Source organism: Podarcis pityusensis (genome assembly GCF_964106645.2).
Source record: "Podarcis pityusensis genome assembly, chromosome: 13".
NCBI classification, from domain to species: Eukaryota; Metazoa; Chordata; class Lepidosauria; order Squamata; family Lacertidae; genus Podarcis; species Podarcis pityusensis.
In genome coordinates, this window is record NC_138038.1 from 5,047,846 (window position 1) to 5,061,057 (window position 13,212).

The following is a 13,212-nucleotide window of genomic DNA, read 5'->3' on the forward strand; positions in this document are numbered from 1 at the left end:
GTTGCCTCCTCTGCACACGTTTCAGCATGTCAATATCCTCCTTAAATTGTAGCATCCAGAACTAGACATTACTCCAGGTGTGGTCTGACCAAGGCAGAATAGAGGTGTACTATTACTTCCCTTGATCTGGACGCTACTTCTGTTGACACAGCTTAGAATAGCAGTAGCTGTTTTTGCTGCTGCTCACACTGTTGACTCATGTTAAGTTTGTGGTCCACCAAGACCCTTAGATTTATTTCACACGTACTACTAGCACTCTAAGTGTCCCCCATTTTATATTTATGCAGCTGGTTATTCCTGTCTAAGTGTAGAACCTTACACTTCCTAAAATTCATTTTGTTACTTTCAGTAGGGACAAATGTAAAGTGTACAGATACACCAAACACAGAAAAAAATGAAAAAATATTAAGGTGCCAGGCTACACAAAGTGTTCAAAAGACCTGGCTGGAACAGAAAGGTATTCATGTGGCACTGGAAAGATGCCACGGGTACACTAGGTTGGCCTTTCTAGGACAGCTGTTCCATAAAAGCCTTCTCCCTGGTTGCCCATCTTACTTCTTCAATCAATGTTCTTTAAACCTTAGGGTTAATCCAAGGATGGAGTCTGTGAGTTGGGTCTCTTGCTCAACCTACTAAGGTGCAAACATTAAGCATTGCAATATACACTGGTCCAGCTGGTGGCAGCAGCAGTCTCTGTTAAGACCCTCCCAAATCAACTGAGCCAGTTGCAATATTATTTGCAATAACTGAGCAGATTGCAATAGTCTGACCAGCAGCTGTTAACAGAAAGGATGTGTACCTACAATTTTGCCCATGGTATGATTATTTTCCACCTAGTCATTTTGATACGTTGGCACCCTATTTGCAAATTTTAACAATTCCAAAATGCTGACGTGCTTTCCCTTACGCAATATTAAATATATTGCCTTCAGTTGTACTTGAGGGTCGATTTCAAAAATTTCCACTGGAAAAAAACATTGATGCCCATGTGGAGATGGCAGTATTGAATCAGTAGCTCATGCGCTTCTAGCTTGCTCTCTTTATAAAGATTTGAGGAGTAAGGTTATTACCCCTCTACTACTACCTATACTCAACCATTGCTGTGTCCTAACAGATTAAGATAACCAGGTGACAGCAAATACTGATGTCGGATATCAGTCAGTAGAGCATGAGACTCTTAAACTCAGGGTCGTGGGTTGGAGTTCCATGTTGAGCAAAGGATTCCTTGGTTGGATTAAATGAACCTCTTGGGTCCTTCTAATTTTCTATGAATGTGGGTTTTTGTTGTTGTTTTTTTTAAAAAGGTTATTTTTTAAAAAAAGCTTCCAGCACAGCTATCTGCACGCATGCTCTGCCTGTACGTAATTGGCATAATAAAAGCAACAAATCAGAAGGTGGGGACAAGCACAAAAGACTGCATTTCCCAGGACCCCTCAAAACCATGCCACAACCTGGGAGAATGAAAAGAACTACGCCTCCCAGCATCCCCCGCGGGCTCCAGCCAAAGCCACGCCCTGAGAAGAAAAAAGAACTACATCTCCCAGCACGCACTGCAGGCTGCAGCCGAAACCATGACCCGGGAGAAGAAAAAGAACAGCGTCTCCCAGCGCCTAAGCAGCCGCCTGAGGGGAAAAGGAAACACTACAGCCCCCAGCATCCCCCGCGGCCCCTTCCTCTGAGGCGGCCCCTCAGCCGCGGTCCGGCGTCGCCGGCGCCTTGCCCATGGCCGAGAGCGGGGACCGCGGCGGCGGCGGCGGCGGCGGCTCGCCGAGCCCGGAGCCCGCGGCGAGCCCCGGCCCTCCCGGGCGGCCGCCTCCCGCGCTGCCGCTGCCCCGCCTGGAGAAGCCCCTGCGGCAGGCCTTCTACAACACGGGCGCGCTGGTGCTGGCGGGGCTGTGCTGCGGCGCGGCGGTGCTGGTCTACTTCATCCTGGAGGCCTTCCTGCGGCCGCTGCTGTGGGCCGCGCTGTGCGGCACCTTCCTGCACCCCTTCAAGAGCTCCCTGACGGCGCTGGGCCGGGCCTGGCTGCGCCGCCTGCGCCGCTCCGGGGCGCCCGTGCTGCCCGCCGCGCTGCTGCTGCCGCTCTGCTTCGCCAACGCCGCCGCCGAGGCGCTGGGCCGCCAGCTGCTCCGCCGGAGGAGGCTCCTGGTGCTGCTGGGCGCCGGCGGGCCCGCGCTCTACGGCTGCTACGCGCTCGGGGCCTCGCTCGGGGCCCGCGCCGCGCTCGCCCAGGCCGCCGGGGTCATCGGCGCCGGGCTGGACTGCTTCAGCAGCCTCTGGGTGAGTGGGGGCGGAGGGAAAGAGAGCCTCCGGGGCATGTGCAGAGCGCGTGGGTCCCCCCCGCCCCTTCATCGCAGCCCTCTAAAGCGCGCCCGCCCCCACACGTGCACTCCCTCGGTTCGGACAAGAGGATGCGGCTTCCCGCAAAGTGGTTTTGGGTTGCCCTTTGGTGGACTGGATTGACGCCAGGAAGAAAGGAGAGGGGAAGCTGATTTAAGTTTCCCATTGAGAATGCTTCACACCTACACGGTGGTGCAAAACTGACCACTAAACCAGATTAGGTAAAGTGAGACCATTAGGTCCAGTCGTGGCCGACTCAAGATCAAGATGAGGGGCAGCAAAGTGCCAATACAAACAGGTCCAGAAGAAGAGATTTCAGTAACAACTCACTTTTAGGTGCCCAGTTGTCCTTCAACTGCTGCAGTTAGCTCTCAAGAACTGTAAAAGGTAAAGGGACCCCTGACCGTTAGGTCCAGTCACAGACAACTCTGGGGTTGTGGCGCTCATCTCGCTTTACTGGCCGAGGGAGCCGGTGTACAGCTTCTGGGTCATGTGGCCAGCATGACAAAGCCGCTTCTCGCGAACCAGAGCAGCGCACGGAAACGCCTTTTACCTTCCCGTTGGAGCGGTACCTATTTATCTATTTGCACTTTGATGTGCTTTCAAACTGCTAGGTTAGCAGGAGCTGGGACCAAGCAATGGGAGCTCACCCCGTCACGGGGATTTGAACCGCCGACCTTCTGATCGGCAAGCCCTAGGCTCTGTGGTTTAACCCACAGCGCCACAGATTACTTTGCAGCAAATAGGCTGCTGTTTGCACGCCCACCCCTGGTTAGGACAAGAGAATGTGGCTTTGGCAGAGTGAATTGATTTAAACTAGCAAGAAGAAAGAGCAATGTGTTTTTAGACACCTTTACACCTAAACTGTGACCGCTAAACCAAATTAATTCACAACAAAGCTGGTATTATTTACATGATTTCATCTTTCCAGGCTTTACATCACTTCTCATACTGTATATACATTTCACATGCTTTCCTTGTTTACCTAGAAAGCACGTGTCTTTGAACTATTAGGCTATGTGGTTAGTAGGAATGTAGGAACTTGAACACTGGACAATTTTGTCTTCTTTCCTGTGTTGCTGTTTTTGTTTCACTCATCCTTGGCCCAGCCCTACCCCTAACTCAAAATAAAGCAGCAAACAAGAATTAAACACTCATGGTCGATAAGTAGGGTGGTTAGATGATGAAAACCTGGGCTCCTTGAGCTTTAATGGATGTGGAAAAGGGAATTTTCAGCAGGTGTAGCTTTCATGCTCTTGTGATAGATCACAGCACAATTTGATAGTTAACTGAGAAGGTGTGACAGAAGGTCTTGGGATAAACATAGAATATGTAAACTGTATCTTGAATAATGAATTGCAGTCACTGAAACATATCTTAAGATAATTTCAAGAAGGTGCAGGTCCCAGGAAAGATTGGACCCATAGCACTGTGCACAGGGCTTTAATTGAGCGTTGGCTCTGCACTGGAACCTGTCCAGTTTCAGCACCTGGGAGATGTGACATAATGGGGAATTTTGTGGGGGATCTCCCACATCTTGAATATTCAATCGCAGCCACTTGGAACTGCGCCCACAGAGAGGTTAGAGGATGCAGCTTCTAGGAAAGCTTGAATCCTAGCAATAGGGCTTCCTTTGAGCTGGGGCTACATTCTGGAACTTGCCTTTAACACCAGAGATCAGCTTGGAAGATGTCAGCTAAACAAGTGTGCCTCTAAGTATCTGCATTCTGGCCTGACTACCCTATTGTTCTCTGATGCTTCCAGTTGTCCTTTTGATCCCCTCCCACCACAAAAGCAACTCTCGCTCTTCTGTCCTCTTCCCTCCTCTGTTTAAACGTGTTTATTGTCTCCCCTATTTTCAAAAAGCCATCCTTTGATGTATCTTCCCTCTCTCTTCTGCCCTTTGTCTCCAGACTCCCATTGTGTTTTACTTTCCTTCTAACTCAGATCTTGATTTTTTCAGTCTGATATCTACTCCCTGGATTCTGTTGAAACTACACTCACAAAAACTCTATTCTGCCCTCATTATTTACATTTATGCTGTCTTTGATACAGTTTATCACTCCTGCTTGGTTCCTTTTATGCCTTGGTCTAGGTTTCAATGGTTCTGTCTTGATACGGTTCTTTTCCCTACCAGTTTAGGCTGAGGTCCTAACCTCACTTATCTGGAAGTAAGCCCCACTTAATTCAGTAGGACTTACTTTTGAGTAGACATGGTAAGAATTGAGCTGTTAATCATTCTTTCACAGTTTTAATATTTTTTCAATTTATATACCACCCTTTATCAAACAGATCTCAGGGTGGTATAAAACATTAGAAACACGATACATCAGTGCATAGTAAAAAGCATACTGACAGACAGATTAATAGTAAAATAATCACACTTTCACAGACCATAGATTATTTAATAGCCATAGGCCTAGGTAAAGAGGACTGTTTTTGCCTGGCGTCCAAAGACATGTAATGATGGCGCCAGGTGAGCCTCTATGGGGAAAGCATTTCAGAGTCACCACAGAAAAGGCTCATCCTTGGTTTTTTCTCTCCGCTGAAGTCACTTGGGATTTGTTTTTTGGCCCTCAGCACACTATTTCTGGTTGATGGTATCAACACTCACTGCTTTCTGTGCCACATATGGATGACATCCAGCCTTACCTTTCTACTCCTGAACTGTCTCCCTTTCTTCAGTCCTGCATCTCCAGCTGACTCTCTGATCATCACATGCTTTTTGGTCATTTCAGTATGTCCAAAGCCAAACTTTTAATCTCCTTTCCCAAGTCCTACTCCCTCTTACGCTCGTTTATCCATTGACAAAGTTACAATCTACTCTGATGAACAGTCATGAACAGCTTTATGGCTGATTCCTCCTTGTTTCTTGTGTTCAGTCTGTTGCCAAGTAGGGCTGTGCAATAAATTGCCATATTGTTGAATACTGGTATAGAAATAACATCATCATAAGTGTTTCAACAAGGCAATATACTGGTGAACCAAAGGTGGAGACTTGACAGCTTCCCAGGGGGTAGGTTGGCAGAAGGTCGGTGGTTCGAATCCCCACGATGGGGTGAGCTCCTGTTCCTCGGTCCCAGCTCCTGCCAACCTAGCAGTTTGAAAGCACACCAAAAAAAGTGCAAGTAGATAAATAGGTACTGCTCCAGCGGGAAGGTAAATGGCGTTTCCGTGTGCTGCTCTGGTTTTGGTGTTCCGTTGCGCCAGAAGTGGCTTAGTCATGCTGGCCACATGACCCGGAAAAACTGTCTGCAGACAAACGCCTGCTCTCTTGGCCTGTAAAGCAAGATGAGCGCCACAAACCCAGAGTCATCTGCGACTGGACTTAACTGTCTGGGATCCTTTACCTTTATCTTTTTGCTTGCTTGCCCCCCCCCCCTCTTTCCCTTTGATAAAAAGGGAGAGATTGATGGCTTTCAGGGGGACCGTTCTGTGGGGGGGGGGTGGAATGGAGTGGAGAAGATTTAGCTGGCTTCCTTATCCTGAAATGGGAGCTTGGGTACTATGTGAGAATGATGGGGAGGGTGTTTTTAGGTAAGCAGTGCAAGCAAATGTGTGTCTACTCACAAGCAAGCCCTATTGAATTCAATGAGGCTTACTCCCAGGAAAGTAGAAGTAAGTTTAGTTGGACTCAGTAGGGCTTATGCATGCATAGATTCAATTTAGACCTCGTGAGTGGGGAAGCAGATGCTACTTGACTAGTAAATCACTTAAACTACTCTTAAATTAGTTGAAAATATTTTAAATATATGGAAGTTTATTTAATATTATTATTAAATCTACTACTTCCTTACATTTTAAGGTCCTCCATGGGGAGGCACGGCAAGGCCCTCTGCTTATGCGGGGAAGCGCGGCACACCCTCCGCTGCTGCAGAGAGGTACGGTGAGACCCTCTGCCACTGCGGGGAGGTGCAGCAAGGCCCTCTGTCACCACGGGGAGGCCCAGCAAGGCTCTCCACCACCACAGATATATATCATGATATATCAAGATATTGTGATGTTAAGCTGTTGATATATCATGATGTTGAAAACCACGCATCAACCAAGGCATGCTGCTGCTTCTTCCTTCTTCTCTTGCAAAAAGTGACTCTTCCTCTGTAGACTGCTTGGACTACTGCAATATTCTCTCTGGTCTTGGTTCCCCCGCATCTAACAGATGCCCCTCTCTTGTCATTTTGATGTTGTGATGCCTCTCCTTAAACCCTGCACTGACTTCCAGTCTTTGCCCTTCAGAGCCGTCCATGGCCCTTCCTCCTAATCCTTCTGCTGTTGCATTCTGAGCACCCCTGCCTGTATCCTTTTCTCCAGCTTTGCCATCTTCAGCCACCTGGAGGTCTGCTACCTCAAAGAGCTCACTCCTTTGTTGTCCCATAAGCTTAGAACTGCCTCCCTGTATACCAACATCATGCTGTTTTATTTACATCTCTCAAATCCCTTCTCAAACCCCACTTTTCTGTGAAGACTGGCTCAGTCCCTAGTAGTAGTAGTAGTAGTAATAATAATAATAATAATAATAATAATAATATAATATTATTCATACCCCACCCATCTGGCTGGGCTTCCCCAGCCACTCTGGGCAGCTTCCCACAAAATATTAAAAATACATTAAAACAACAGTCACTATACTTCCCTAAACTTCCTGTGCCCTGCTGTAAGTGTAACTGGCAGTGCATTCCTGTGTAAGTCTAGACAGAACTTAAATGGTTCTTGCTCCCAGGTAAACATGGGCAGGATTGCAGCTTGAAACAGTTGCTCTTTATCCTGTTGTTTCACCGTACTTCTTCTCCCTTTCTCTGTAGTTTCCTCTGTGTTGAATTTAGGTTATAGGTTCCTTGGGGCAGGGGCCTGTCTTTGAAGCACTATGCTCATTGTGGGCACTATACAAATAATTGCTTACTCTGAGAGTAAGTCAGGAAATGCAGTGTCTAGGAAAACTTGGATCCTTTTCAGAAATGAACAACTGGGCACCACGTCTCAGGGCTGTCGTTCCCACGTCAGAAGAGGCGGATGATCCTGAGCCTTCTCTTGCTAGAGCTGACGCATTACGCAGAATGAGGTGGTAGAATGAAGTGATATATTTTTGTACCACTTGAGACTGAAGATTTAATTTGCGCCATGCTTGTAGTAAACAAGCATGTGAAGGGGAGAAGAGGTTGCTAAAGTTTTTTTTGGTGTGTTACTTTACTATATTCAGGGAGCTTCTTACACTGGTGAATATATCATAATGCAACCCTCCACCCCCAATGTACAGTGGTGCCCCGCAAGACGAATGCCTCGCAAGACGGAAAACCCGCTAGACGAAAGGGTTTTCCGTTTTGGAGGTGCTTCGCAAAACGAATTTCCTATGTGCTTGCTTCGCAAGACGAAAATGTCTTGCGAGTTCCTGCAGGGTTTTTTTCCTCCCCCCCCCCTTTTTCCCAAGCTGCTAAACCGCTTATCAGCTGATGGCTAAGCCGCTTATCAGCTGATCTTTAAGCCGCTTAACAGCTGATGCTAAGCCGCTTATCAGCTGATCTTTAAGCCGCTTAACAGCTGATACTAAGCCGCTTATCAGCTAATACTGTAGCGCTAAGCGCTAAGCCTCTAATGGGCTTGCTTCGCAAGACGAAAAAATCCGCAAGACGAAGAGACTCGCGGAACGGATTCTTTTCGTCTTGCGAGGCACCACTGTACATTCAGAACTAATAAAGTGGGAAATCCCTCTTCATTCTGTGCAACATGTAGATTATAACTTACTGCATAAGATCACTGCTCAATTCACACTGCCCTGAAATAAAGACTTGTAGATATGTGTACTGTTTCAGTACATCCCTCTTTTGCACATGTAAAATCTTTATTTCTTATGGGGTGCAAACATTTTACAACAACATGCTGTTTGTGTTTTTGTAATATATGTCTGACTCTTGTAGTTAGAGGTCATTGTAAACCTAAAGTTATGAAGCGTCCTGAAGAGTGAAATATTTTAAGCATTTGCCCTTCTGACATCAAGGTTGGCAGTACTTGGCATTCTTGGGGGGAGGCATTCTTGTCACTAGTGACATATGGCAAGTCCTGTTGTTAATGTTTCTATTGGTCCTACCATTGGGAAGGATTAGAGCATGTGTTAGTGTCATATTGCTGTGCTTAGTATTTTTATAGTCTTTCATATTGGTGAAATCCTTTGTTGCTTTCACTGCCTTTTCTTAGTTACCATGATACATTTTGGGAATTGTAACAGGAACTTTTGTGAGAGTTCCTGAAGACTCTGTGGCATTAATTTCACTCCCTTATGTTGTTTCACAGTGAATAGCAATCACTAACAAAACAGTACTTGGGTTTTGGTTCTTCAAAAATGACTACTTGTTCCCATTAAACTAGAAAACATAGGGAAGCACAGTAACAAAAAGCTGAAAACAATATATAATACTGGATTATATAGGATTTATGCCTATATCAGGGATGGCCAGAGGTTGCACCATCTTAAAGAAAACCTTCAGTTACAGAGTAAGCACTCAGGCACAGCCAGGAAATCTCATATAAAATGCAAAGAGGAGAAGTAGTGGGGCCAGGCAATATATTGATATATCTTCCAAAACTGGTTTGAAGTCCATATCATGATATCGGTTTCATATTTTTCGACCTGGCAATATATCGTGAATCATGGTGTGGGTATGCATGTGTATGTGACTGCTATGCAGAAATCACAATGTGGGGAAAACCGTGAAGCCACCCAATGCCTCTAAATAGTTCTATCCTTATTTCAGATGTTTTGCTATATCTGTATATCACAGTGTTGAAAACCATATATCACCCAACCCTAATGTATAATAATAATAATGTATAATAATAATGTATAATAATGTATAATAGCTCATCACTTAAAACCACAGAACATCTTTTCTTTTCCATTATAGGCAAAATTCTTGTTGTACCTTGATTTTTTAAAAAAGAGACAAGGCTGCTAGGGACTTTAAAAAGCTATTTGGATTGAAGGAAGCCCATTTTTTTGTTTTTGTTTTAATGTAATCTGTTTTTATTCTGCTTAATAATTAAAGTTGCCAGTTGGGCAGCTAACTTGGGTTTGCCAGGGATGAGTACTGATAGCTGTTTTATTCCCTTTTCCTGTTAAGATATGGACCTTGATAGCAGGCTATTTATTGACTGTATTATTCAAGTGGAACCCAAGCACTGAACGTTACTTGAGAACAATCTCTGTTCCTGTCTGGATTCTACTGCTCTTCCATTTGGGTGAGTAACCTCATAAAAATATTTATTTCATTTATTTGTTGTTTTTCAGGACTTGGCTATAAAGTATTTCTACAGATTTCTGAAAGAGATGTCTTAAACCAATTTTCAGTGAACCAGACAAAAGACCTCCCATTTCAAATACGTTATAGAATACCTTGAATTAAAACTTAATTAAAATAAATAGGGTTTATTCACAAATATGCACTAGTAAACAATGATTCATGCTGGCCTTGCAAATTGGGATTATAAATTAAGGTATGGTCATGATTTTGCATTGTATCTGAACCATGCCTGGAATCCAGTTGTAATGGGAAACCATGGTTTTGTTCTGTGAATGAATCTGCTGGAACCTCAGGGATGCATGCTCCCATCTTCTTTTTCTTGTGCTAGAGGAGGAGTTCAAAAGGTCGCACTTCCACTTGCAAACTAACCACAGTTCCCTGTGACATCTAAACTCAGCAAGCTGGTTTGTTGAAACTACAGTGAGAATAAGTGAGGATCAAACCATGGTTCAGATCCAGATCTCACTAAGCAAGGGAGAATTATTGGGCTGTCTTTGTTTTTGTTTTCATTATATAATTTTTGTTTTTTATGTTGTGAACCGCCCTGAGATCTACAGGTATAGCTAGAGTGGTGTACAAATTTAATAAACAAACATAGTTCAACCACAAATTTTGATGCTTAATTTCTGTGCTTAATTTGCGGTAAAACTGGAAACTTTCACTCTGCTCTGATATGTGAAAGAAGAGGGAGGAATGTGAGAGCCCAAGGCCAACCAGATTCTGTGGACCTACAACTTCTAGACAGCATGGCCAATGGTCAGTTTAAGTCCTAGCCCAGAAACATCTGAAAGGTCATGGGTTAGCTACTTCTGATTTAGTAGGAAATGGTGGTTTCCCTTATATGAACTGCCCAGAGTGTGGTTATTTTATTACAGTTCTTGTTGTCTCCCTTGTGGTTTCCCTTATATGAACTGCCCAGAGTGTGGTTATTTTATTACAGTTCTTGTTGTCTCCCTTTGGAAATAATACTTGTGTTTTCAGAAGTAGTATTATCAAAGTAAATATATCCAGTCAAAATGTAGTCTTTTCATTTCATCTATAATAAGGTTTTTGCAAATATCTGTCAGGTAGCGACAGTCCTACCTGATTGTTCTGTTCATTCCATTTACTAGTTTATGCATATTAGGATGTTGATTTTAGAAAGGATGTTGATTTTATTCATAGGTCCTCCTTTTTTTCAGCTTCCGCAGCAGGTTCTTGGAAGATTCCAGTGTTTTTGGTTATAGTTGTCTTAATGACTGTGGGTATGTTGCACGAGCACCCGAGTGGGAAAGAGTCTTCAGGTGAGAAACTCTCTTTTTCTTGTAGTTCCATAGTAGAGATAGCTAAGCTATGGCCCTTCAGATGTGTTGGGCTATAGCTCCATCAGCCCCAGCCAGCATCACCAGTAATGGTGGATGATGAGAGCAGTAGACCAACATATCTGGAGGACAATGAGTTGCTTACTCCTGTTCTAGAGTATCTTAAGTGAGTGGTAGCTGCTGAAAAAGAATGTTGTCTAGGATTATTCTGGTGTGACTGAAGCTGTTGACAGTCCATTAATGGGAACAGAAAAAAACCCAATTAAACTACTTTCAGACCTTTATAAGTATTTTATTTTTTATAGGGGTAGAGCTTCCTGGTCAGATGGTTTCTATTGCAGCATCTACAATAGCCATGGCAATATCAATTACAGGATTTGAATCGAATAATGAGGAACATTCACCGCAATCCTCAGGTGACTGAATATTCTGTAAGAATGCTAGACATTTTTCAATATGTTTGCATGCTTTAATCTTGCTCTTTGAATTTATTAAATATATATACTGCCCTTTGTCCACGGATCGCAGGGCAGTTTAGCTATGCTTATTTTGTTACTGCTTGTTTGTTCTGTAATTCATCTTTCAGCTCTGTCATTTGTTCCTTAAGATTACTGCATAAAGTGCAAAATATGCAACTTGTATTTTAAACTGTCATGTTAATGGTGATTTTAGTGATGTGGCATTATAATGGCTGAATGCCATATTGAAAGATAACAGTTTAACTATTTGTCAGATGATAAGGCACACAAGTAATCCTTGAGTATTTGTATGGATAAACTGTTCTCTGGGCAGGTGGTGATTACATTAGCAAGTCAGATTCTGTCAATTTAACTTGGTTTTTTAATACACTCTGCAAACAATAAGGACTATTCTCAAAATTTCACAGAACATAGTTGGAAATTTGAGAGCTGTGAGAGAAATCTCACAGGTTTTTTTTTCTTGCTAAATTGTTCAGTTGATCAAATATTAGTTTCATGTGGATTTTTTCATGATACACAAATTGATTTCTGAGATTTTAGTGACCATGTTGTCAAATTTAAATAGGGCTTCAGCACCATCCAAAACCATGGATTGCGCAAGCAATAATTCAGAACTCCATCTGTGATTTGTTCTGCCAAACTTACTTTTATGTAATGTTTATATGCATACCATACAGCTGAAACTAAATAAACCTACCAATAGAGTAATTCCAAATATGAAGTAGCAGTTTATAAACCAAGCAAACCAAATTCAGTCAGATGACTTCTGTTTAGCCTGTTTTGATTGCAGTCTTGAGCAGTTGCTATCGTACAATGTACATGACTTCAGTTCATCATTTTCGATGTTTGTTTGTGAAGGGTCATTCATACTGTCACTCTTGCAGAAATTAATCTTGCTAGTCAAATACTGGAAACTCAAGGAGACGTATTCTGCACAAAACAGAAAGCTTGAATGCTCTAAGAGTATGAGAATATGCTATCAGGGAGGTTTTTATATACTATTAGATTAAACTTTTGTAATTGTAGTTCTGTGTTTTGAGCTTGTATTTTGCAGAGTTTTTGAGGCAAATGTAAAGTGTAATTTAGAGTTGCTTATCAACTTCTGTTTTCTGTCTACTCAATACAGTGATCTTTGGAATGCTACAGCTATGCTCTGTAAATTCAAACAGGAGACAAATCCATGGTTTACAATCATCTGTCAAACCACGTATCTGATTCTTGGTTTCAGTTGAAACTTTGTGCCAAACCATAGTTGGACTTTAGACATCACACCAAATCATGCTTAGCCAAACCTTGGCGTATGAATAGATTATTTGTATATAAGCTTCCTTTTGAGATTTCAGAATTCCAAGCATTAAGCCTTTGATTAAAACACTGCAGCAAAAGTTATTTCTGTGTACACTGAAAGCAAATGTTTCACTGAAAACTAGAAAGCAATTCTCATTTTTAAGTTTTTCTTCTTTATTTTTTAGAAATGTATGATTAAACTCATTTAGTTCTGGATACGTTGGGCTTTTGGGAAATTACAATGTGGTGTTAAATGCATAGTAGTTTGTATGGGTTTACATGAGACTGGTATACATGGCTTCCCAAGCATCTTAGAATCAGTTCTGACGGCTGCTGTGCTTCTGAATAACAGTTTGTTTATTTATTTAAACAATTTATATACCACTTAACTGCAATTGTCTCATAGTGGTTACAAGAATTGAATACAGAAAAGGTAAGAATATGTTAAAATGATAGAATCAGACTTCAGTTAAAATGTTTGACCTCAACTGGAAGGGAGTACTACAAAATTCA

The 13,212-nt window shown here is 43.0% G+C and overlaps 1 protein-coding gene across 2 annotated transcripts in view; it reads left to right on the forward strand.

Moving 5' to 3' along the window:
• The first annotated feature begins 1,707 nt into the window (after window positions 1-1,707).
• The window catches only part of TMEM245 (transmembrane protein 245), a 49,074-nt gene continuing 37,569 nt past the window's right edge, over window positions 1,708-13,212 (forward strand). For both annotated transcript variants that reach the window (XM_080976643.1, XM_080976644.1), the window contains exons 1-4: window positions 1,708-2,280; window positions 9,453-9,570; window positions 10,814-10,915; window positions 11,239-11,349. In XM_080976643.1, coding sequence (XP_080832769.1) covers window positions 1,723-2,280; window positions 9,453-9,570; window positions 10,814-10,915; window positions 11,239-11,349 — 889 coding nt within the window. In that variant the 5' untranslated portion in view covers window positions 1,708-1,722. The remainder of the gene's footprint in view (window positions 2,281-9,452; window positions 9,571-10,813; window positions 10,916-11,238; window positions 11,350-13,212) is intronic.